Genomic DNA, 26,841 nt, shown 5'->3' with positions numbered 1-26,841 from the left:
AGCTCAGGTCTTGATCTCAGGGTCATGAGTTCAAGCCCTGCGTTGGGCTCCATGCTGGGCAAGGAGCCTACTAAAGGAGAGGAGAGGGGAGAAGGAGAGGAAAGGAGGGGAGGGAAGGGGAGGGGAGGGGAGAGGAGAAAAAGAGAAAAAAAAAGAAAGAAAAGCAAAGGAAAGGAGAGAAGAATGAAAAAGCTAGAAAAAGCTAGAAACATCTGCACAGAACCAGTGAAGCACTTTAAGTGCCTTAACAGTGCTTGCTCTGGGAAGTATTTACTACATACAAATTCACTGATACTGGCATAATTCTAGACTTTTAATTCTAATTAAACTGTTTATATTCGTGAACATGAAATTGAGCCCTTGGTGTTGTTCATTCAGTACCCAAGCCTAGTACTGTGTCTTACACACAGAAAATACTCTAAAAACTCAGTAAAAGTGGGTAAGACTATAAAAAAGCAAAAAAGGAAAAGAGAAACGAGAATGGGATCAACCAGTAGAGAGAACATACTTCACACAAGGCGTGGTTGACGGTTCTAAGTGTTAATGAAACATTAGGGAGGGTGCTGAAGGGAAGGGGATCCCCCCATTAGTCACATGAAGTTGGGGGGAGGGGGCATTAGCAAGTGCTGCTCAGGCAGGAGCCTGGAAGGGGAGGAAACAGAGACAGCAAATACACACGGGTCCTTCACAAAGTCCGGCCAGCCGTTAGGGAAGAGAGGCCAGAAAGGATGAAACAGAGGGAAATGATTTTGTGTTAGTTTGAAGGGAAATGATTTTATTTTTTCTTAAACAGGCTCCACAACCAACATGGGGTGTGAACCCATGACCCCAAGATCAAGAGCCTCATGGTCTAGTGACTGAGCCAGCCAGCCACCCCTGAAGGGGAGTTATTTTAATAAGAGTCTGAAAATGTCTGGACATGCTCAGAGGGTAAAGAATAAATTCTCTGAGAAAGAGTTCATAAAAAACAAAGCACAGGAAGGACTATCTTGACTAGAAGGGGAAGGTGCATCTCTAACAAGAGGAAAGGTTACGAGCGAGCAGATACAGGGAGATTTTCATGTCTGATGGTGGGATGTGGTGGGACTTCCTCTCTCCGTCCCGTTTTCTTCCAGAAGCAGGAGGCAAGCAGGAGAGACAACCAGGGGTTTAAGCAAAGTCAAAAGGCTGAAACTATTATTTCAGACGAATGAGGTGATCAAAGAAATTCAGTCAGGATGGACATTAAGAGATTTATAGAAGAAGCCATCTGCCCTGAGATGTGACATACAATAAACAAGTAAAGAAATGAATATATGGGGCGCCTGGGTGGCTCAGTCGTTAAGCATCTGCCTTCGGCTCAGGCCATGATCCCAGGGTCCTGGGATCGAGCCCCACATTGGGCTCCTCCACTAGGAGCCTGCTTCTCCCTCTCCCACTCCCCCTGCTTGTGTTCCCTCTCTCGCTGGCTTTCTGTCAAATAGATAAATAAAATCTTAAAAAAAAATGAAATGAATATACGATTATAAATGCTAAATGCTCTAAGAAAATGAACAGGCTACTGTGGCAAAAAACATATGGCATAAATTCACCCTAAGAGACAGGTGGTTTTCCTTCTAACTTTCAGATAAAGGAACTCAGGGTTGAAAGGGTAAGTACTTTTGTGCAATATTTTACAGCTAAGTGGCAGAGTCAGAATCAGAACTCAAGTCTGTTTGCTACTCGAAGGCCTAACCTTCAAGCCAGGAACTTATGTATATGACACTCAGTCCAAAAAGTAATGTCAGTCTGAAAATCAAATGACATCTCTATAATCTCTGTAACAAAATAATAATCCAAAATATAAAACAAATAAGGATGCTATAATATTTACCTGCAAACTTATTCCAGTTTCTTCTTTACTTTTTTCACTCAAACTAGAAATAGCTGTACTCTGGCTTGCTTCTTCAAACGTAAGACTTCTGTTGGTAACAAAAGCACTTCTTTTAATGAGAATATACTATCCTGAAGCTTGCTAATATACACAGGATAGACTTGGATGGGAAAAACTAACCAAGGTCACAGATAAAATGAACCATTTACACTTTAAAATGTAATAGAACTTACACCTAGAATGGAAAAAAAAATTGTATTAATTTTTTGAAGGAGAATCAAATTTTAATGACAATCTGATATATGGGAAGGCCATATGCCAAAATACACTTATTTACAGAGCCAGGCCTGTTTAAAAATACATGCTCCCAATTCCCAAATATTCTGTCAGTGGTTTTACCTGACGTCCAACCTCATTAGTGATCATGGGCACACAAATTAAGACCACACTCCAACATCACGTACCACCCGATAAATTGGCAGAAGTTAAGAAGTCTGATAATATTAAGTGTTGAGAAAGAAGTGCATCAGCGGAATGCACCTACACCCAAGATTGTAAAACCAACAAGCAACAGGATGAAAACTCAGATTAACTCCAAGGCCTTAGCTTAAAACCACGCATTTATATATAGGACATTCAGTCCCGTAAGTAATTTCAACTCAGAAATCACGCCACCTATGAACTGTTTATGAAAATAATAATCCAAAGTGCAAAATAAATCTCATCAAAAGTGATAGCACCTCTATCATTACCTATCAACTTATTTCCGTTCGGCTCCCTTCCTTAAATGTATGGCTTTCTACTGATCTACTTCCTCACGAGCTACATTTCTGAGAAGTATGCCAACTGGTATAACCACGTTAAAAAGCAATTTGGCACTATGTAAGGCTGAAATTCTGCAGACCCAGCAACGCGGTAATTCCACACCGAGATACAGATCATTAACCAGGGGACGAGCCAGCGAACTGCGGTGTGGCCTCCCGCGGAACAGGAAGTCGCGGTGACGACTGAAAAGCCACAGCCACACACGACATGAAGCTCACAAAACACCGAACAAGAAACGAGCTGCAGAAATGTACACGTATAATTTGTCATAAAGCTCAAAAATGAGGAAAACGAAACTGTATTTACAGTTCATGCGCTCTTATAAAAACAGCGTCCGTCAGAACGAGGAACACAGAACGCAAGGTAACACTGACCCCCCGGAGGGGGCACAGCGCGCCGAGTGACAGACTCGTACTGACAACATCCACACTCTCTATGCAGACACGACATACAGTTTCTTTACTGACAAGTCATGGAGAAAAACCGTTTTCAGAGGAGAAATCTGGAGAGTGGGGGAGCCAGTCCTGGAGGTGACGACTTTGTCAGTCCAAGGCTGTAAGTGACCCAGGCAAAGCGCACAGCCACCCCGGCAGCCACCACCTCCCGGAGCAGGAACACCGAAACCACCGAGGCTGTGAGTTAACACCCGTGCTCTAAATCACTTTGAGAGAGTTCCGGATTTCTTTCTAAAAAGATTACGGACACTAACTTGGAGATTTCATCTGTTCTCAAGAGCAAGTTAACAATCAACCGCAGGGCACCTAATGGAGTCACTGAAGAAAACTAGCATCCTTCCCTACCCTCCATCGAGCCTGTGACTGTCTGCCCTCCCTCTGCCATCAGGCACCTGGGGGAAGAAATCAAAATCAAACTGTCAAAGCAGACGGCAAGCCTTATGTGGCAAGGACTCATTCCTAAAGTTAACCAAAATAAAAATCCAGGCCCTCCTGCTTATTAAACAAGCAATTTTGCAAAAATGTGCCAAATTCTATACAGTCACCTACCTATAAATTAAGATGATTTTATTTAAGTCATCAAAGAGCTCAGCTATTCACTCCTGATAGTAAGAAATACTCTTCTGTGAAGCCAACACACTGAATCATTCAGATCATAATTACTATGCAGACTCTGGCTCAAGTTTTACGTCTCTAAGAATAAGCAATAATCAATTTCTTATTACTCATTACATACTTAACAGAACTGTCAAAGTCTATAATGATAATGAACATATGTTACACACAGTATCTACATATTGTAGATTTTTGTTTTCAGTTGAAAAGCAGAAATTAAATACCAAGCCAGAAAGTTAATAAATCATTCCGGGTACACTGATTCATTTATGTTTGGAGTAGGATCTGAATTCTGGCTCTTCGTTTTCCACAGTCTAAGAACCACAGTGCTGCCAGCTTAAGGACAATCCAAAGCAGAAGCTGTAAGTCGCAAGCATGAGAAATGTGGTTGGAAGACGAGGCTGACAACAAAAATAAACACGGGGCTACATCAAATGAATAAAATCTGAGGAGGGCAGTTGGGATAAAACAGTGAGCATTTTCCACTCTCTAACCTTGCTGTTTTTTCTTTTCCACTATGATCTAGGACAACACCTATATGACCCTTACAAGAGTTCTAACTCTTTAAATCGGTAGAAACACAGGCAGATAGCAAAGTAATCGAAGCGATTCAGTCACAGAAAGAAATCAGTTACATTACTTTATAGTCAGTAAGTAAAACGGATCTTGAATAAGCTGGGGTATTAGTGGTAAAACTAATTTCACTGAAATCGGGGAATCACTCGATCACGTGAACACTATCTTTGATCACTTATATTAAGTTCCCAAAGCTACCTGCTGTGGAAAATACAGAGAAAAGTAACTGGTCTCTGTCCCTCAGGAGTTTGCTATCTGGAGAATTTGTACAATTCTTAAGTAATAAATATCTCTATTTTACTTCAGAGAATAATTACTTGTTTCTGTTAAAATATTATCATTTCACTTTTAAAGACAGGAAACTTCTAAGATGTCTTTTAAATGGGAAAGCGGGAGCAAAACGAACCATACACCTTCACCGAAACAATGTCAGCACCGATTTAAAAAACTGAAGGTCTGAATTCCCTTACCTTTTGTCTTGGTCTTCCATGCTTTTCTTATCTGCGTAGATTTCTGCGTAGAGCAGTGCCGTAAAGTGAGCAGCACAAGACTGAGCCACCTTGGCAACCTCTAGATAATTCAACTCCAGCCAGAAAGCATCATCGAAAACTGTTCCTAGGGAAGGTCTAAAGAAAACATCACAAGCAGTCAGGTCCGTCTCTTCGACTTCACTATCAAGAGAAAAGCACGCCCCTCTAGAGCACGGTGCCGTCAAGCGCTGCTTAGCAAATCACCAGAACCCGCAGGGCCCCAATATACAGCTGCCCCACTTTCAGCTAGCACAGCTGAACAGCCCTATCTCTGACCCCTCATGGATCACAAACCACGAAAGCCATGGGTCATCAGCTCATACAAAGGCGGGGTTCATACCTGCCCTCCATCAAGGGTCCACGGACCGCAGGCCAAGCACAGGCTGCACGGGACAGCGAGTAACACCGACACAAGTCTTTTCAAGTGGCCAACTGAATGAAATACTGTTTCTGCTAAACACGATTACGTGTTTTTCCTACTGCAGTTCATTTTCTAAGTTACAAAATCAAAATCTTCTGTGGTAACAGGTCAGGACTGGAAGGGACCACAGACACCACCTTTCCCAAAACCAACACTCAATATGAGATGGGACAGGGGATGGTGAAGAGCACTGGTGCTGGAGGAGGGCACAACCTGGTTCAGAGCTAGCTGGACCCCCCACTACAAGCTGCACCACCTGCAGCAACTTCCCTTCTTGAGCCTCAGTTTCCCCACTCGTAAAGCCCGGGGACAGTACACGTCAGCAACAGTCGCTGCGATGATTACCTGATGCTTATCGGCTGATCAATCAGGTGTAAACACGTAACTGTAGCCACTGAGGAACCTGCATTTCAGGGATCGCACAGCTCCTTAAGTACCGGAGCCGGACTCGAACTCAGGTCCTTACACCCTTTTTTCTATTCATCTTCTCTCAAGCTCTTCTTTGAGGCCTAATTTTATCTTCTCCAAGTCCTGCCCACATCAACACTATTCCACCTCCGCAGTAAACCCGCACTGAACGATTCCAAGGTGAAAGCGCCTCCCCACCAAGAAAAGAGAGGCTTCCGGCTACACTTACAGCTTTTTATGGGCTTTCTCAGAAGAGGATCTGGTACAAGATAAGAAAGTGAATCAGTAACTTTCTAACTGGCAACAAAGATGCCGAAAGACCTAACATTTCTTTTCCTAAGAGTGGAGTGGGATAGATGAGGGGGATACGGAGGTAAAGGCATTTGGGGATTTTTCATTTCCTCCAGCGTCTCCTGCCCAACCACTGCCAGCACGAGCACACGCGCTTGTAAGACACGGAACCCTACCTCCTCCAGTTAGACCTCCTACACGGCTTCCTCACAACTCTATTCAGCTCGGGGGAGTATGGTTCCACCCGACCACGCACTCTAGCAACTCCTGCACTCACTGGTAAACATCAGCAGGAGTGACAGGAACAAGATACCATAAAACCGTTCATCACCACCGAGGAAACAAACACGGCCACAGCACAGTACACAGAACCATACATTCTGAGGGCCACGATTCACAGTAAAGAAACTTTTATCTCATGAAGCTCCTGACATTGACTCAACCGAAGTACCACCCTGACTACGGATTACTTCAAGATCTAACCATCACACAAATACAGCACTTTGGAGCCGCAGCACCTAAAATAATTGTGTTAAAATTCAACCGGCAAAATTTAAAATTTAATTTTTAAATTAAAATAAGCTACACTTCTAAATCTCCAAACTCAAGAAGCAATATTCTTCCCGTTACCTCTTTTGTCTCCTCATGTAGTCCACAACAGCAAGCATCGTTCTCTGTGATTTTTTGTCCACACAGCATCGGAACAGGTGCTCTGACTCTGACAAAGAAAAAGAGCGCCCTTAGTCCCGGACAGACCTGCTTACGCTCATTCCTCCCTGTGTGTATCTGTCTCCCTCTAGGCTAGATCCGTCTGGTAGGCAGCAACCTGGCACAAAATTGGCTCTTAATAAATAGGAATGGAGAAGTAGAATTTAATGACATTTCTTATTCTTTTAAAACAAACTACTGTGCTTAGGGGCACCTGGGTGGCTTAGTTGGTTAAGTGTCTTCCTTTGGCTCAGGTCATGATCTCAAGGTCCTGGGACTGAGCCCCATGTCCTGCTCCCAGCTCAGTGGGGAGTCTGCTTCTCCCTCCCCCTGGTTCGTGCATGTGCACTCGCATTCTCTCTTGCTTGCTCTCCTGATCTCTCTCTCTCTCTCAAATAAATAAAATCTTAAAAAGAATAAAATAAACTACTGTGCCTAAGAAAACTGAGAATTTAATTACAATTTGTATCTTATTTCTGAAGGGGACTAATTCAATGATTCAGTAAATACTTATCGAGGATCTTTTCTGTACTAGGTGCTCGGGACACAACACTGAATACGACAGACTACCGGTGAGCACACGGATGCACTGACTACCCGGTGTGCCGAGTGCTAGGACCAGGCAAGTGGACGGCACCGACAGGCCTATCGAAAGGAACCTGATCTGAACAAGAGAAGTTTCACAGAAAAAGTGCTATCTGACAGAAGAGTAACAGACGGGGTTCCAGGCAACAGTCACTCACACTACTTGAGACAGCCAAACAAGAATTTAGTGAAAGAGTGTCAACTGTGCCGAATCACAGAGCCGAAAGGCAGGCAGGGCGCTGGGGTGAGCGAGGAACAGGTGGACTCACATCATTCACAACACAGAACTGGCAGGATCTGGCCATCGGATGGACATAGGCAACTGAGTGCCAGTCACTAAGAGGTACACACACTAGAGAAGTGGGCCAAGGGAACAGGATGAAGATGTAAGTTTACTTTGGACAAGTGAGTCCGGGATGCACAGGAGACATTCAAAGGAAGGCAGGAGACTGACAGACATCAGAAGAGATAAACCATTTAATCTGATAGAAATCGGTATTTATTTTCCTTTTAAACCACAGCATTTTGCATGTGAAATTTAAATTTTCATTTACGGCTATATCGATATTGGCACTTTACAAAGCGGTAAAATAAAACAGGCTATTTTTACCTATGAATGGTGATAACATAAATATGTACGTATATATGATAAACACGAAAAAAGCCTTGGCCATGATCATGATAATGAACTGCCAGGTCATCATAGACAGTGATTATATTAAACGTGGTAATAAAAATTGTGTTTTTTTTTTAAGATTTTATTTATTTATTTGACAGAGATAGAGACAGCCAGCAAGAGAGGGAACACAAGCAGGGGGAGTGGGAGAGGAAGAAGCAGGCTCCCAGCAGAGGAGCCTGATGTGGGGCTCGATCCCAGGACTCCAGGATCACGCCCTGAGCCAAAGGCAGACGCTTAACGACTGAGCCACCCAGTTTTTAATAGGACTTTAAATTATTTTAATATTTAAAGTTTAAATGCTTACTGGTAATTGAACCACTTCTACCTTATTTCCCAAATTAGGGACAGGAGATATAGTTTAGTTTGCAATGTCTCTATGATAATTTTTATTTCATGAATTTCATTTTGAAATCTAAAGAAAATTCACATAAGCACACTGCAGATCATTTACAAGACCAACTTATATTCTACTAGGGACACAGAATGAGCTTCCATGTCTATGTTTATAATTATATTATTTCAAACGGGAGATGTGCAAGTGCTGTCAATAGCAAAGCACTACATAAAACAGAACAGAGCAAAGTGAGGTCTACAAGACAGCACGGTCCTGTCAGAGATTCCAGCAGTCAGAAAGAAACAACTGGGAGAATCGTGTCATCACAACCTACGCCAAAGTGACAGGAACCACAGTCAAGATTGGGAAAGAGCCATTTAGTTGCAGTGAAACAGCACACAAACCAGTAGCTGTCTTAGAACTGTATTGGTCCCAAGCACACTAAGTGAATTTGTACCTGGTTTTATGTTTGCACATAAAATATGTTAGTAACACATATTAAAGACAGTAAGTTAACATTATAGATTTGTGAATTTTTTTCCTTTATTTAATTTTAGGTTTGAAAAACTGACCCACAATGACCCTGCAGCACGCATGCATGTATTATGTATACACACAGTACAGGATTCCTGCCCCTCGTGCAAGTTCTCCTGCTCTAAGCTCCTACTGTGGGAAAGTATTTCTTATGAAGCATAAAAAGAAATTTGGTTATATAAGTAAATAAAATATAATCTATTTTGCGTTTTTGGGGGGGGGTTTCTTGTTTTGCTTGAGGGGGTTTTTTTTTTTGGTTGCTGTTATTATTTAAAAAAACTCCAAGGACATACACCAAATGTTAACCATAGTCATCCTAGATCACAGGATTACGGGCAACTTAATGTTTAAATTTATGCTAATATCTCTATTATTTTCCACAATAAATATTTTGTAATACAAGGGTTATTTTAAAAAAATGAGTTGGCCAGATCTTTACCATAAAATTTCACCCTGTCTCCAACATGGTACCCAAAATATTTGCTTGCATTTATTTGTCTGCTTTTTCCACTGCTAGAATGTAGGGGGTTGTCTTCATATCCAGACTGCCAGTGCCAAGCACAGAGCCTGACGCACACTGAGTGCTCCATCAGCTGCTCCACTATTAGCAGCCACAATCCCGGAGGGAGTACTATTCACCAAGCATGATCCCAGGGGCCTTACGTATACGATCTCACTGAAAACGGGCTACAACTTTCATCTCCATTCTACAGATGATGAGAAAATAAATATTTAGAGGTTACAGCATTAAGCCAATACAGCATCCTGAAGGAATTCCAACAAATCTTTCTCTAGAACTGAGAAGTTAACAGTACAAATGCTAGAAACTTAACAGAATACCTGAATCCAAATTGGCAGGGGTCGTGGATCGGCTCGGTGGTGAGGAGTGTCTGAAACAGTTAGTGAAAAATCCCTGAATGTGCGCAGAAAGCAGATTTCTCCAGGATTCCTCTGTATCTTGGAGTAAAATATCGTGAATCAAGTATGGAAGCACAGCCTGACAAAAGTCAGTTTTCACCTGGAACACATCGAGTCAACAGTCTGAGTGAAAATACTCTATTTCACTTAACATTTTTATTCCCTGTTATTGGCATATTAGACTTAAAAGAAAAATGACAGACGAATCTGTCATGAACTCAGTGTTATCTCTAAGACACAAAGTGCATGTACCAGGCAGCACTCAAGAAAAATCAAAGTAAGCCAGAGTATCGATGTGAAACACACGTGTTAGTTACACGACAACTGTTCATTTCCAATTAGGCCATACGCACATAATGAAATAGGATAATGTTTAGAAATGAAATTATGTCACGACTGCAAATAAAATGTCATAGTTGGAAAGTGTTACCAATAACACACAGTTTTCTAATTTGATATACAGGAAAATAGGGCATCAAAGTTTAAGAGAAAATCTGAAAATCTGATTTTTGTATATTTTCTACACTCAGTGAAAAGCTACAACACTCATGTTCAAATGTTTATTATCTTAATAAACTCCACTTTGAGTATATAATTTGGGTACTTATTTGTGATATATTCCAATGTGTAGGAAAGTACTTTAACACTTGTGCTACACTACAATAGTACTCAACCTTATTTTTGCCAAGGTACTCTCTTCCTATATTCACCACATACTACAGTCACAAAACAGATGACAGATTACCAAATGCACACTTCTTTCTTTTTAAACTAACAAATCAAACAGCAGTTTTAGAAATAAAGAATGTAAGGCATTTGGAATTGGGGTGTTGTGTCTATGTGTATTTGGAACATTTTACCCTGTGGCGCCAAGTCAGAACTTTATAAAAAAAAAAAAAAATTAGCCATGTTCACTAGCGGGACACGCGCTGTGTGTCCAGGCTCTAAACCAGCTGACCTACACTCACAAGGTAGTACTGCAGAGAGTGTGGTGATTTGTTCACTGCCAACACTTCTTCTGTTAGAAGGAAGGACTGCTTTTTCAACGGCTTTCAATGAGGGCACTTTATCAAAATACTCTGTTCTCCATCAGTTTGTTTTTTTATTTCAAGTTTTTACTTAAATTCTAGTTAGTTAACATATATGGTAAAATTGGTTTCAGGAGTAGAATTCAGTGATGCACCACTTACATACAACACCCACAAGTGCCCTCAAGAGCCCTCCTTGATGCCCATCACCTGTCTAACCCCCCACGTCTCTCCCTCAACCCTCCGTCTGTTCTCTATCATGAGGAGTCTCTTACGCTTTGTTTCCCTCTCCTTCTTTTCCCCTCTTCCTCTACATTCATCTGTTTTGTTTCTTAAATTCCACATATGAGTAAAATCAAATGGTATTTATCTTTAACTGACTTATTTCACTTAGCATAATACCCTCTAGTTCCATCCACGCCATTGTCTATCAGTGAGTTACTTTTAGCTGGTAGATGTCTGAACCAGTCAGATATTTTGTTTTCACACTGTCACTGAATCGTACCTGATGGTACAATATAAATTAGGTTGGCATTAAAGTCTTAGAGCATCACCATAGTATACTGTTTTGGATGGCATACTTGATAAAAGCATGTAAATTTTGTGTTTGATTTGGTATAAACCTTTACTCTACTGAAATAAACTGTATTAGACCTTCAAAAATAAGAGAGCAGGGGTGCCTGACTGGTACAATCAGTTGAGCATCCGACCCTTGGTTTGGCTCAGGTCGTGATCTCGGGGTCATGAGATGGAGCCCCGCGTCGGGCTCCACGCTCAGCATGGCATCTGCTTGGAATTCTCTCTTTCTCTCCCTCTGTGGGAAGGGACAGAAAGAGTGCTTGCTCACTCTCTCTCTAATAAACAAATAAATCTTTAAAAAAATAAATAAAAATTAAAAAGCAATGTTAACTGCTTCCCTCTTTTCCTTACTCAAGAAAGTATACTATGACAGTGACCTTAAAAAATTAACCAAAAAAGCAGACTTTTGATTAATATAAGTAATTTATAATCATCAGTGTTTTAACTACTGTTAGTTACAAATTATTCAAGGAAGCCTTTTGACCTCATTGGGTACGTAGCGACCCCACAGCTGAAGCCAACAGCATAAAGTTCTAGCTCCATAAAGATGCGGTTGACGGATTCCCAACAGCTGAGTGCAGGGGATGCTTCACGGAGACGGTGTGCATGACCGCCACACTCTTTTTAGAAAGAGAGGCCATAAATATGGACACAGAAGCCGAACGGAAAGGGACAACCAAAGAAAACTGTTAAGAGAAGGCCCAAATATAAAAGGCACAGGTAGAAAGGGATTGAGGCAGACTAATTAATCTTCTTACTTCACACATTGGCTTTAATAATCGAAGAATTTCACTTTTCGTGCCTCCACTATCCAAAAAGGCGCAAGTCAGCCTCTTTATCCAAATGTCATGATTTTCATTTTGAGGAATCCACAGGCTCATATCATCCAGGCCTTCTAATGGACTTTCTTTCTCCAGTCTGGGGACTTCTAAAAACTAGAAAGGAAATAGTCAAAACATGTAAATAAGGTAATCAGAAATACATTTTATCTTTCCTACGCAGAACAAACATCTAGGCATAAACCTGTTTCCAAACCAAACTAAATATAGTTAAAAATAATTCTGGAGGCAATGGGTAACTCTTAAAATTAAAATACATTTATGTTTATACAGAAGACCAAGTGGTATGATAAAAAAAATTACTGTTCTACACTGCAGAAGACTTGAGTTCTACTCTTAGCTCACTAGTATTACACACATCACAAACTCTCTACCTCACTTGTCTCATGGACGAAACCAGTCCAAGTCTACCACAGAAAACTGACTTCAAAATGTTAAAACTACAATGTTTTACAGATTACGTTACTGGTTTTATTAACAGTTTATATTACCAGTAATCTAAGACCAAAATTATATTTATGATATATTAAAAAGACTTACAACAATGGGTATATGTCCTGGAGTTAATTTGGTGAAAATTCTACTGTTTATCTCCCAATTGCTTTATGAAAAGAAAACATTAAAGTGGAACGCTTGGACTGAAAGAGAAGCAAGAGTTCTTATATATCCTTCAGAGTCCTTTCAGTTAAATGTTGTTATGATATTAAAATGGAAAAAGGGAGAAATGTACAGGTCATCTTATATTTCACTAGGGGGCTGTGATACTTTAACTTCCTACGGCAATAAACACCTGCTTGTTGCACAACACCTACAAACCACGCCCAACATCAATGGATTTCATGGGATCCGTGTAAGGGATCCTAAGAAGAAAGGCCTACCGTGAAGAACTCCTCTTATCCCCCAAATTATCCGAAAGTTGAGCTTTCTATCTCAACTCTTCCACACTGCTATAATTAAAAACACAAATCCCTTGGATTCAAGTACAGTTGGAATTACTTCTAAGAAAGGTTAAATGTTAGTATAATACTATTTAAGCAACTGGATATTCATATCCCACAGCAAACAGAACTGTTCCAGATACAGCGGGTATTCAGTAAACGTATATTATTTGAGAGACCTTTTTTTTTGATGTTCTGAAAGGCTGTAGGTAGATCAGCATGGGATCAGGTGTCGTCTTATAAATCTCCCAGAAACTATGTCCAGTCTTTGTGGCTAAAATGCTTTTCAAACAGGTAGCAGCAGCCGATCGCACTTTGACACTGAAAACATAGAATTCAGAAGCCTATAAAGTATATCAAGTACTGGTGAATGTGAAACAACCTCCAGTAAAAAATGTAAATCTAAAATTTTAAATTTATATTACAGGTTGACCCTTGAACGAGTTAGCAACACTGATCCCCACACAGTCAAAATCTGTGTATAAATCCTGACTCCCCCAAAACTTAACCACCCACAGCCTGCTGTTGATAGGAAGACGTACAGATAACACAGTCGATTAACATATATTTATATATTTGTATGTGTTACATACTGTATTTTTACAACAAAATAATCTAGAGAAAAGAAAATGTTCTGAAGGATATCATAAGGGAAAGAAAATATATTTACAGTACCATACTGTATTTATCGAAAAAAATCCACATAGAAGTGGACCCAGGCAGTTAAAACCTGTGTTGTTCAACTATAAAGTATAAAGGTCAACTGTATCAGGCAGTTTTTACATTAGGAAATTTTACATCTCTAAAAAAAAAATTCTAGGGGCGCCTGGGTGGCTCAGTGGGTTAAGTGTCTGCCTTCAGCTCAGGTCATGATCCCAGGGTCCTGGGATCGAGCCCCAGGTCAGGCTCCCTACTCAGCGGGGAGTCTGCCTCTCCCTCTGCCTCTGCCCCTTCCCCCTTGTGTTCTCTCTCTCTCTCCCTCTTTCTCTCTCGCTCACTCTCTCAAATAAATAAAATCTTAAAAAAAATTTCTATAATTAAAATTCTACAGCATCAATGCCAAAATTATCAAACAGTTTTTAATACTCCTTCAGTAAATCTGAGTTACTAATCCCTGCGGGAGGGGGAGGGGGGCAAAGACAGAAAGTGAAAGTAATCTGACAGCCACCAAGCAGAAATTAGGATAGAATCTGCTGCAATTTTGTTTGGCATAAAGAGTCAATGAGCAAAAGAAAACCCTGTCTGATTAGCTTAAGATTTTTGGAGTTATGAGGCTTCTTCTCTAGGACTTACTTGAAAGGATCAAAATCCTCTCAATGAGAGTGGTGCCTTTGATTTTGACAAGTGCCCAAAACATCCCCTTTTGCAATTCCCCTACTGTTAATGTTCTGTAGCGAACCACCTGGCAGTTTTCTTATTGTTTGCCTGTCTATTGTCACTAGAATTTAACACGGACCTTGTCTGGTATGCTCGTCAGTGACTCCAGTGCCTGGCACATAGTAGGGCTTCAGGGATTATGGGAATGAATAAAAATACAATGATTTCTCATTAATATACTTGAGATTAAAAGAAAAGTCTGGCAACTTAAAGAAGAATGCTTTAGCTTCAGGAGATGTTAATTCATGTAAAGTATCAATTTCCCTGAACGTCAGACGAAGCAGGTGCGAGCAGACACACAGGGTCATTCCACACTCACCAGTCTTCTACCAGCGTGTTATTCAGGTAGGTCAGGGTTATGAAGGTCCACTGAAGTTCCTTATCCTTAAACAACTCAGGGGCCTTGGTAGAAGACGTATCTCCACTGTGCTGCAGAGCTATCGTGGAGAAATCGACAGGACCCACTTCTCCCAGGCAGCTTCCAACAGCCTCTATAATATTTAGAAATTCCTTTTCAGTACAGTTGTAGCTAAAAGATCTCCCATAAAACAAGTTTTCTAGTTTCAAAAATATCATGTTGTGTCATCCTTCAAGATTTAAGTGGTTTCTCAAAGATTCTGAATAGATTAAAGAAGCTACTATATATTGTAGCATTTTCTTTATATATCCATGTGGGCAAAAGATATTCTCCGCTATAAAGTCATATCCAGGAGAGAGAAATCAGTAACAGAACAGAGAGTGAGGGTGACAGTCTCAACACAGCTACCGCATGAACGCAGCAGCAGACTTTAAAGCCGGTAAAACATTCTCGAGGTATTATATACATAAAGTACCTAAATCTTAAACACTCGGTTCCGTGAAAATTCACACACACATTTTTTCCCCGTGTTATATTTAGTACTCAGATGAAGACAGAGCAGTTCCTGCCAGAGAACTCCCTCACGCTCTCTCCCAGTCATGAGGGAATTTATGAAAATACGCTCACGAATTTTTCGATAGCTCTCCCTTCAGAAGGTGTAGCCCTAGTTCCTCTCCCTTGAGTACGGGACGTACCTGGTGACTCACTTCTAACGAACAGATTGTTACAAGTCTTTCACTTCCTTGATTAAACTTACCCCCAAGCACTGGATTCTCTTAGACGCTATTATAAACAGACTTGTAAATGGAGTGAAATTTTCTTTTGAGATTGTTCACTGATGGCGTATAGAAACACAACTAAACTTTGTGTGTGGATCCTATATCCTGCAATTGTGCCGAACTCATTTATTAGCATTATTACAGATTTCTGTAGATTGTCTGGGATTTTCTAGATATTGGATCATGTCATCTGTGACCAGAGACAGTTTTACATTTTTCTTTCCAGTCTGGATGCGTTTTCTTTTCCTCTTGTTCTGCGGCTCTGGCTAGAACTTCCGGTACAACTTGGCCCAGCACTGGTGAAAGCAGGCAACCTTGTCTCCTTCCTGACCTGGGGGTGAAAGCTTTCAGTCTTTCACCACTAGGGCTGATAAATAACCATACTAAGATTTGATGCTCCACAGGGAAGGCACTCAGAGCTCCTGGAGCAAATCACATCTGTCCCTAGAAACAGTTAAACTACGGACAAACGTGTGAATTCCTTGGTCAAAGGAAACTTCCAGGGTGCTCATAAGGCTCTGTTTCCTGGTCTGGGTGCTACATGCACAGGTACCTTCTGCTTGTGAAAAATTTTCAAAATAAAGGAGCGCCATAGTTACTAGGCTCCCACTGAGCAGACAGACTCCACTGAAAGAGCAGAATCCTGACGGACCTCTTACTCCTCCCATTTTCTTATGTGAAGCAATGTTATCATGACAACCTCAAAGGTGACGTCAATCAGTGTCTCCATCCTGTAACCACTAAGTCTAAACACCTCTTCTAGGCGGGATGTGTTGTGGCCATTTATCTTACACTAGGATACCCCCAAATGGTGGTAGGAAAGGGCCAGGATGCGGCTTTCGTATGAGTTTAATTCACCTAGCCCTCCAAATCCTCATTCTTACTCTGCCCTATAAAAAAGATGAAGTACTGGTCAGTTATATTTACAAAACATATCAGAAAGTCTATTTACTTGCAACTTAACATTACAAATATTTATTTCTGACTTTCCTAAATATTTATAAGGCATTTTTAAATGAACAGTGATGCACACACATTAATCACTAACTTTTCACTTTATGCAAATGTTTAAGGAAGGAAAATATGAAAGGAGGGCTGCTTAGGGACACTTGAACTAAACAGAAACCTACCTCAGCTAGTATCTTACATTGCCCTGTTATCCCAAATGACAAACTTTTACTGAATTTGAAAACAGAGATGACCACACGAACATAAAAACTCATATTCACTTAGCCAAGGAGTTTACCTAAAACTTCTATTTCACCAGTGTGGTTCACCGCCATCTTGCATAACTGCAACAAGCTGACAATGAGCTTCACCATTATGCCGTCCTGCGGGTTATCTAGGAGCAGTGTATAAAAAATAGTTTCAACTACAATGGAGAAAACATGTTTCTTTACAATATATTTATAGATTAAATTATCTGACTAGAAAACTTTCATAAAGTCTTTAAAAAACAAGGTTTTAAATCACAAGCAGGTCAAAAAACATAACGTGAATGTATTTGAACTTCCTTATAAAACAGAACCATGTAAAAGTGAAAGTGAAGCAATATCGGGCAGAGAAAGAGAAACAGCCTAATAAGTTGTGCCAATCAGCCGATACCTTAGCAAAATCACTAAGAGTTAAACACAAAAATCATTCAATATTAACCGACAAGAGACCCTGGAAGCACACGTTGGTCTTTAACCTCTAGATTGAGTCTAGACCAGCAATGTCCGAGAGAACTCTCCACAATGACAGAAATGTTCCATAACGTGCACTGTCCAACAACAGCCACTAGCCTGGTTACTACTAAGAACCTGATGTGTGCCAGGATGATGAAGAAACTAAATTTTAAATTGCATTAAACTTGAATTCACTGAATTAAATAGCTAAAAACAACTAGTGGCTGTTTTGGACAAGACAGGTCTGCACCAGTGAATTACCCAAACATGGATGTGTTCACCTTTTATATACACACGCACACACACACGTGTGTCTCAGAACAAATGCACTCCAAACTCTGAGCTCATGATCAAGACCAAAATTAGTTTCTAAAACTACTGGAGGGGCGCCTGAGGGGCTCAGTCAGTTAAACGTCTGCCTTTGGCTCAGGTCACGATCCCAGGGTCCTAGGATCAAGCCTCACGTTGGGCTCCCTGCCCAGCGGGGAGTCTGCTTCTCCGTCTTTCTCTGCCTGCCTCTTTACCTGCTTGTGCTCTCTCGCTCATGCTCTCTCTCAAATAAATAAATAAAATCTTTAAAAAAATAAAAAACTACTGGAAAAAAAAACCACAATGGAAACCACAATGGAAATTTAATTACATTACATTAATGGACAAAAGATGAAAATCAAAACCTAAGCAGAAAAAATTTCCCCTAAGTACAATACTAGAATAACCTAAACTCAAATCAAATTAATATAAAAATTAAGTAAAAAAAGAATCTAGAAACGGGGCGCCTGGGTGGCACAGCGGTTAAGCGTCTGCCTTCGGCTCAGGGCGTGATCCCGGCGTTATGGGATCGAGCCCCACATCAGGCTCCTCCGCTATGAGCCTGCTTCCTCCTCTCCTACTCCCCCTGCTTGTGTTCCCTCTCTCGATGGCTGTTTCTATCTCTGTCAAATACATAAATAAAATCTTTAAAAAAAAAAATCTAGAAACACATATACAAATATGTGTTTTTATAGAAAAACATGCCCACATATGCATCCACGATTACACATATGCACATACATGAGATACTTAAAGTGGGACATATTTCTTTTACTTAAACAAGTTGGAGCAACAGGCACAGACAGACTACCCGTACGCCTGGCTCTGAGGAATTCAAATGTTCCTTTCAGGCAGGAAGTGGTTAAAACTTGTCAAGCAGTAGAGTAACACGACCGTGTCTGGGTTCAGAGAAACCGTTCTGGCAGACATGTGGACGATGGATAAAATGGGGTTAATTCAAGGTGAGGAGACCACTCACGATCACTTTCACGGTTGGATGAGAAATGAACTACATGCTGAGAGTCAAAAGTAAGTCCAAAGCAGTTAAACAAAGAGCAAGAATTTATAAAGGACTCTTCCGAAAGAAACAGGTACAAATAACCCCGTGTCATTAACATCAGTACCCTTAGATGCTCTCATGAGGCCGGCCATCTGGTCCTTATGCTGAGCTAGCTGTCTGCGGAGATCCTTCAGGCCTTCCAGCCTTGTCAGGGGAAGGGCATCATAAGCACTCACAGAGAGAAAATGATTTATTTCCTAAAAGAGAAAATTAGTTAAAAATGTAACTTGCTTTTTGGATATGTATGAAGTCTATCAAATAAAACATAAAGAAAAAAATTAGTAAATGCCTTTCATACACATTGACTCATATCACTATTATTACCACACGAGGTAGAAATAAATGACTTCTTCCATTTCAAATCTGCCAATGTTGTAATCACTTAAATTCTAACAGACTGTCTCTGATAACATATTAAGATTTTAAGATTGTAATAGCATCCTTCAAAGGAAAAAGCTTAAATTTCTACTTATTTAGTACTAGTTTTACATCTTAGTACTATTTAATTGTCATATTGATAGTCAGAGATAGAGTATGGTTTTAAAATTATAACATTTGTATCAAAAAATTGACCTGAACATAATTTTAAAGTTTATAAAAATTAAAGTAAAATTAGGGGCGCCTGGGTGGCTCAGTCGTTAGGCGTCTGCCTTCGGCTCACGGCATGATCCCAGAATCCTGGGATCAAGCCCCACATCAGACTCCTCTGCTGGGAGCCTGTTTCTTCCTCTCCCACTCCCCCTGCTTGTGTTCCTTCTCTTGCTGGCTGTCTCTCTCTGTCAAATAAATAAATAAAATCTTTAAAAAAAAAAAGATTAAAATAAGATTTAAACTTGAAAAACTCTTTAAAAATTCAAATATCATCTCTAATTCAAACATTAAATTGTCCCTCAAAGGATCAGATGGTAATTTTGAGATATTAATAGATTTGAGGTGTATGAAAACCAAGCATATTTTAGATATTTCTTATTTAATTTCAGATCTTAACCAAGAAACCTTGATATTTAAATTTTTACTGCAATGCAAGAGGATATATTAAGATTTCGCTTTTTATTTGTTGAAAGGGCAAATCTCATTTTTTTATCATACCTTTTTAAAAAGATTCAGTATTTTACTTTTAGAGAACTGCAAGTTTTCAAAAAGTACTGCTCTCTACCCTAATACAAAACAGTACGATGATGGAATAATTATTACCTCCAAAAGCGAAAAGGGTCCTTTACTGTATTTAATTTTCTGCTGAGTAATGCGCAAATCCTTAAAGACATCATGGTCAGGAAAAGGATCTAAAAGTTTAATTGTCATATAGAGGTTTTCATTATCCTTGTTATCTATCACTAAGTATTTCAACAAGTCCAACACCTAATTTAAAAAAGAAAAAAAAATCAAAAGGGAAAAATGGTTTAATTATATTTTAAAGTAAAACAACCAAACCTACTGTAATAAATGATAACGACTCTACTAGCCCAGTTCAGATAAAATGTTCTAATTATTTCTACAGTAGCACCTAGGACTGTTTCTGTGCTTTCAAGTGATTCAACAGATATGTAAGGTGCTGCTAGAGGACAAGCACTGGGATAGAGAAGGGCCAGTATTACTGGGACATTCCACAGAATATCTCATGCACCGTGACAGTGAGGTCAACCGCTGTCCCTGGTTTTTATCACCTCTACACTTCAACCTAAGACACACAAACTCTTAGGTTATTTGTAAGATCAAAATTACTAGGTGCTCTGTAATTAAATGATTACAAATATTAATTCATCAAAATGACTGACTACACCAATAAACGTAAACCACGCAGCTCCTTCCATGAACACTTCATCAACGTTACTTCAAATATCTCTGCGAAGAGGATCTGGGGAAGTACCTGTCCCTGCACCTCCATCTGATCGTCCACAAGGGGTATAAGTGTGCCAACAATCACGTGGAGATGATTTTCCAGAGCGTCCTTACAGTAAGTGACTGCCGTGTGGCAAACCCGGCTTAACAGGTCACAACACAGGGAGAAGCTCCGTGACGACACATCCACGAAACGAGAAGGCCTAACACAGGAAAAAAAGTGGTACAGTTCTAGGGAACTACTTTCACAGAAGCTCAAAGTCATTTTCATTCAGCAGCTCTAATTCTGAAGTGGCCTGACATAGAAGTCACTTTCATATCTAATTCCTTAAGAAGGTTTAAAAGCCAAAAAAAGAAGTGACATCAGCAAACTGACAGGATAGATAGTGCCAATCTCCCCTCCCGACAGAGATACTGAAAAACAGGCAGAACCGTCAGAACTCGGTAAAACAAAGATTTACACAGCAAGAAAGCAAATGCTAAGTTTAAAAAAAAAAAAAAGGCAACTCAACAACTGTAGGAAAACCCTTTGGTGTTTTACTTACCTTTGCCCCATTACTCCCTCAACAGCTTGGCAGTTGCCATGAAGCCTACAATCCCCATTCCCAATGCGGGGTCCTGGCTCTTTGCTCAGGAGGGAGCATAGCAGACCATATTTGCACACTATTGTATACATCTGTTCCAAACCAGTCTGGGACCTACCGACAAGAGCAATGTAAGGGGCTTAGCGCTGATTTGTCTAACCTGGATCTCCCCAGGCTGGAAAAGCCTTGAGCACACTTGAAAACACCATAAAACTCACCAACTACCCACAGCTGTGAGGAACAGAAGATTACTGTTGAGCCATACAACAGACTGCCTAAAGCCTAGGGTGAAAAGCTGGAAAGACAATTTCCTTGTGAAATTAGAGCATTCAAAATCACACCTGTATCTGGGAAATTGAGAAAGCCACACACGTGCCCAGTGTAAGATGCTCGCTCAAAAAACACCTGAGAAGACCACAAGCTTTCACTTTGGGCTAATCCCTAGGCTCAATACAAACCTGCCTAAGGGTTGAAGGAGAGTCCTAACACAGAGCCAGTCCGCAGAAATTAGGGAAGATTCTCATTCTCTCTCCTTCACTCACTCACTCACTCCCGGCATTCAAGGAAATCTCTGTCGAAACACTACCTGAATGCAAGTCAGGGAACAGGCTTCAGTAGCCACACACAGCAAGGAATACACTCTCTGCACAAAGAGTTAGGTATACTCATGAAACCAATGGACCACAACGGCCTTCAACAATTAAAAAAAAGTCAAGCCCTGGGGAGGGGAAAATCGGACTTCCCCGGTTACATTATCATAGTAAAATATCCAGTTTTCAGAACAAAACAGAGAGCCCAGAAATAAATCCATGCTCATATGTTCAATTAATCTATGACAAAGGAGGCAAGACAATACAACAGGGAAAAGACAGTCTCTTCAACTAATGGTGTCAGGAAAACTGGACGGCTACATGCCAAAGAATGAAACTAAACTACTTTCTTACAACATATACAGAAATAAACTCAAAATGCATTAAGCCTTAAAGTGAAACCTGAAACCACAGAACTCCTAGAAGGAAACACAGACAGTCATTTCTTTGACATCAGCCAAAGAAAAATTCTTCTAGATATGCCTCCTCAGGCAAGGGAAACAAAAGCAAAAACAAACAAACAAAAAACACACAAAAAAAAAACCTACTGGGAGTACACCAAAATAAAAAGCCTTTGCATAGCAGAGGAAACCGTCAACAGAACAAAAAGGCAAGACATAAGAGATCTTCAAATGACATATCTGATAAGGGTTAATATCCAAAATATATAAAGAATTTACACAACTCAACAATCAAAAAATAATCTGATTTAGAAATGGGCAGAGTACTCGAACAGACATCTTCCCCAAAGAAGACAGGCGAATGTCCAACAGACACAAGAAAAGATGCTCTACATCACTCATCAGCAGGGAAATGCAAATCGAAACCACATGACGTATCACCTCACACCTGTCAGAACGGCTCGTGTCAAAAAGACAAGAAATAACAGGTGTTGGAGACATTGTGAAGGAAAAGGAACCCTCATGCACTGTCAGTGGGAATGCAAACTGCTGCAGCTGCTGTAGAAAACAGTCTGGAGCTTCCTCAAAAAAAGTTAAAAATAGAATTACCATGTGATCCAATAATTCCATGACTGGGCATTTACCCAAAGATGAAAGCACTCATTCAAAAAGATATGCGCACCCCTATGTTTACAGCAGCATTTTTTTAGAGTAGTCATGGTATGGAAGCAGCCCAAGTGTCCATCGATGGGTGAATATGTAAACAAGATATAGTGCACGCGCACACACACACACTGGAACATTATTCAGCCATAAAAAAAAAACCACAAGATCATGCTATCTGTGAAAACGTGGATGAACCTAGAGGGTACTATGCTACGTGAAATAAGTGAAAGACAAATACCATATGATTTCACTCATATGTGAAATTTAAGAAACAAAACAAACACAAAGAAAAAAGAGACAGACAAAAAGACTCTTAACTACAGAGAACAAGCTGGAGCCTGCCAAAGGGGAGGAGGGTGAGGGATGGGTGAAATAGATAAAGAAGATTAAGAGGATGCTTATCATGATGAATAATGTATAAAATTGTTGAATCATTACATTATACACCTGAACCTAACATAACAAGTTTTTAATTTAAAAAATTTTAAGGTAAAAAAAAATCCATTATTTAAAAAAAAAAAAAAACACAAGGCATACAAAGAAATAGGAGAGTAGGAAAGGATGGCCCATCTAAAGAAATAAAATATACTGTTCGAAACAGTTCGTGAGAAAGCTGAGAGAGTGGCATTACTAGACAAAGGCGTCAAACAACCGTCTTAAATATGCTAAAAGAGCTTAGAGACAAATGAAAACAGAAGCACAACATACCCCAATTTATGGAATGCAGCAAAGGCAGCACTGAGAGGAAAATATGTACCAATAACAACCTACATTAAAAAAGACGAGTAGGGGGGAAAAAGACTAGAAAAACACTACCAAACACACACTTAAGAATTAACAGCAGTCTATCTCAAACTCTCCCAAGAAATAAAATGGTAGGGAATACTTCCTAACTCACTCTAGGAGGCCAGAAATTCTCTAATATCAAGGAAAATAAATACATCACAGGAAAATTGTAATACTCAACGCCCCTTAGGAATATAGATTTAAGGGGAGCTTGGGTGGCTCAGCTGGTTAAGCATCTGCCTTCAGCTCGGGTCATGATCCCAGGCTCCTGGGATCAAGCCCCACGTCGTCAGACTCCCTATGCAGTGGGAAGCCTGCTTCTCTCTCTCCCTCTGCAGCTCCCCCTACTTGTGCTCTCTGTCAAATAAATATATCTTAAAAAAAAAAAAAAAAGGCAATATAGATTTAAAACTCAAAAAAGTACAATCAAACTGAATGTAAGAGCTTATTAAAAATATTATATACCATAAGCAAGCAGGATCTATCCCAGGAACACAAGAGCAGGCCAATGTAAGAAAATCAATCCATGTAATACATCACATTAATAAAATGAAGGAAAATACATGATCATTTCAATAAACACAGCAAAGGCATTTGACAAAATTCAATCTCCTTTCACGAGAAAACACTGATAGGAACTTACCCAACGTAATGAAGGTAATTTATGAAAAACCACAGGTAACAACATAACCAATGCTGGAAGAATGGAAGTTTTCCCACTAAGATCAGGAACAAGATAAGGATGCCCACCTTCACCCCTGCTATTCAACATTGCATTGAACTTCTAGCTAGAGTAATTAGACAAGAACTAAAAGGCATCAAAATCAGAAAAAGAAGTAAAAACATATTCATAAATGACATGATTCTATACACATATAAACTCCCAACAAATCCACAAGAAATGTACTAGTAACAAATAAATTAGCAAAAGTGCAGATCACAAGATCAGCACACAAAAATCAACACACAAAATCAGTTGTATTTCTATACATCAGCAACAATCTAAAATGTAAACTAAGAAAGCAATTCCATTTACGATAGCATCTGAAAGAATTAAATACCTGGGAATAAATTTAGCCAAAAATACAAAAATCTTGTACACTGAAAACTGTAAAGCAAGGATAAAAGAAAATAAAGAAGTCCAAATAAATGGAAAGACATCCCATGTTCATGGATTGGAAGACAAATTTTTGAGATGTCAATACTACCTAAATGATCACATATTCAATGCAATTTCATTCAAAATTCCAATAGTCTTTTTTTGCATAAATGAAAAAGCTGGTCATTAAATTCATAGGAGAATTGCAAGGCACCTCAAATCGCCAAAATGATCTTGAAAAAGAACAAGATTGGAGGATACCCACTTCCAGATTTCAAAACTTACTATGAAGCTATAGTAATCAGAACAGTGTGGTACTGGCATAAGGGCAAACCAAGGGTATAGAATAGAGAATCCATAAATAAATCCACACATCAATGCCCAAATGATTTTTGACATGGGTGCCAAGTCCATTCACTGGGGAAAGAATAGTCTCTTCAACAAATGATACCAGAACAACTAGATTTCTACATGCCCAAGAATGAAGCTGAACCCCTACCTCATACCATATGTAAAAATTAAAATGGATCAACAACCTAAACAGAAGAGCTAAAACCATAAAACTCTCAGAATAAGATATAGTGGTAATCTTCATGAGGTTGGATTTGACAATGGATTCTCAAATGAAACACCAAACGCTTGAGGAATGAAAGAAAAAGATAAATCAGACTTCATCAAAATTAAAAATTTTTGTGCATCAAAAGACATTATCAAGAAAGTGAAAAGACAATGTACAAAATGGGATAAACTACTTGAAAATCATATATACTGATTCAATAACCAGACTATATTTGCAAATCATAGAGTAAGAGCTCAATATCAAGAATGTATAAAGAAATCCTATAGCTTAACAACAAAAAGACAACCAACTAAAAAAATGGGCAAAGGACTTGAATATACATTCTTCCAAAGAATGTATACAAATGGTTAATAAGCACAAGAAAAGGTGTTCAACATCATCAGTCATTAAGAAAATGCAAAAAAAAAAACCACACAATGAGATACCACTTCACATCCATTAGGATGCTATAATAATAAAAATTAGAACAAAACCAAAAACAAAACAAAATAACTAGCATAAGTATGGATGTGGGGGAAATTGGGACTTTTGTGCATTGCAGAAGGAATATGAAATGGTAGAGCTGCTGTGGAAAACAGTTCAGCACTTCCTCAAAGAGTTAAATATAGGATGATTATAGGACCCACCAAGGCCACTCCTAGGTATATTCCCCAAAGAACTAAAAACACTTCACACACATACCCATAAACCTACGTGCACTGCAGCATTATCCACAATAGCCAAAGACGGGAACACAAGTGCTCATCAACAGCCAACAGACTGTAGTATATACACACACACACAATGGAATACTATTCAGCCATAAATAAGAATGAGGTTCTGATACATGATTCACGTACGCAGGATGAACCCTGAAGACATTATGCCGAGTGAAACAAGCCAGACACAAAACAACCAATATTTTATAATTACACTTATTTGAAATATCTACAATAGGCAAATTCACAGAGACAAGAAATAGATTATAGGTTATCAGGAGCTGAAGGGAAGGGGAAATGTAGAGTTATTGTTTAATGTGTATAGTGGTTCTGTCTGAGGTAATGAGACAGTTCTGGAACTAGGTAATGGTGATGGTTGTGCAACACTGTGAACATAATTAGTATCACTGAACCGGACACTTAAAATGGTTAAAATAACAAATTTTATATGTTACATATTTAACATAATACAGAAACTTTAAAAAAAAACTTAAGTGAATGTGGGTCGCCTGGGTGGCTCAGTCAGTTAAGCATCTGCCATTGGCTCAGGTCATGATCCTGGGGTCCTAGGATGGAACCCCATATCGGGCTCCCTGTTCATTGTGGAGCCTGCTTCTCCCTCTCCCTCTGCTCCTCCCCCCTGCTTGCTTGCTCTTTTCTCTCTCTCTCAAATAAATAAAATCTTTTTAAAAAATTCAGTGAATGGGGGCGCCTGGGTGGCACGGCGGTTAAGCGTCTGCCTTCAGCTCAGGGCGTGATCCTGGCGTTATGGGATCGAGCCCCATATCAGGCTCCTCCTGTGTGCCTGCTTCTTCCTCTCCCACTCCCCCTGCTTGTGTTCCCTCTCTCGCTGGCTGTCTCTATCTCTGTCGAATAAATAAATAAAATCTTTTAAAAAAAAATAGGATATTAATAAAAATATGACAAAACGGA

The 26,841-nt window shown here is 39.7% G+C and overlaps 1 protein-coding gene across 5 annotated transcripts in view; it reads right to left on the bottom strand.

Annotated features, from left to right (window-relative positions):
• Positions 1 to 26,841, bottom strand: part of ATM (ATM serine/threonine kinase) — a 126,192-nt gene that overhangs the window by 37,149 nt on the left and 62,202 nt on the right. For 4 of the 5 annotated variants that reach the window (XM_019809835.2, XM_034665697.1, XM_019809832.2 and 1 more), the window contains 11 exons: positions 20,533 to 20,707; positions 19,860 to 20,024; positions 18,730 to 18,862; positions 16,876 to 16,971; positions 14,812 to 14,983; positions 13,295 to 13,436; positions 12,097 to 12,273; positions 9,654 to 9,831; positions 6,604 to 6,691; positions 4,794 to 4,949; positions 1,853 to 1,940 (listed from right to left, as the gene is read on the bottom strand). In XM_019809835.2, the coding sequence (XP_019665394.1) occupies positions 1,853 to 1,940; positions 4,794 to 4,949; positions 6,604 to 6,691; positions 9,654 to 9,831; positions 12,097 to 12,273; positions 13,295 to 13,436; positions 14,812 to 14,983; positions 16,876 to 16,971; positions 18,730 to 18,862; positions 19,860 to 20,024; positions 20,533 to 20,707 (1,570 nt within the window). Of the gene's footprint in view, positions 1 to 1,852; positions 1,941 to 4,793; positions 4,950 to 6,603; positions 6,692 to 9,653; positions 9,832 to 12,096; positions 12,276 to 13,294; positions 13,437 to 14,811; positions 14,984 to 16,875; positions 16,972 to 18,729; positions 18,863 to 19,859; positions 20,025 to 20,532; positions 20,708 to 26,841 lie in introns of those variants that run through there. The other variant, XR_004626995.1, reaches the window with a different exon arrangement.

The sequence above is a fragment of the Ailuropoda melanoleuca genome, chromosome 8, assembly GCF_002007445.2.
Source record: "Ailuropoda melanoleuca isolate Jingjing chromosome 8, ASM200744v2, whole genome shotgun sequence".
In the NCBI taxonomy this organism is placed as follows: Eukaryota; Metazoa; Chordata; class Mammalia; order Carnivora; family Ursidae; genus Ailuropoda; species Ailuropoda melanoleuca.
This window is presented reverse-complemented; position numbering and strand designations above follow the sequence as displayed.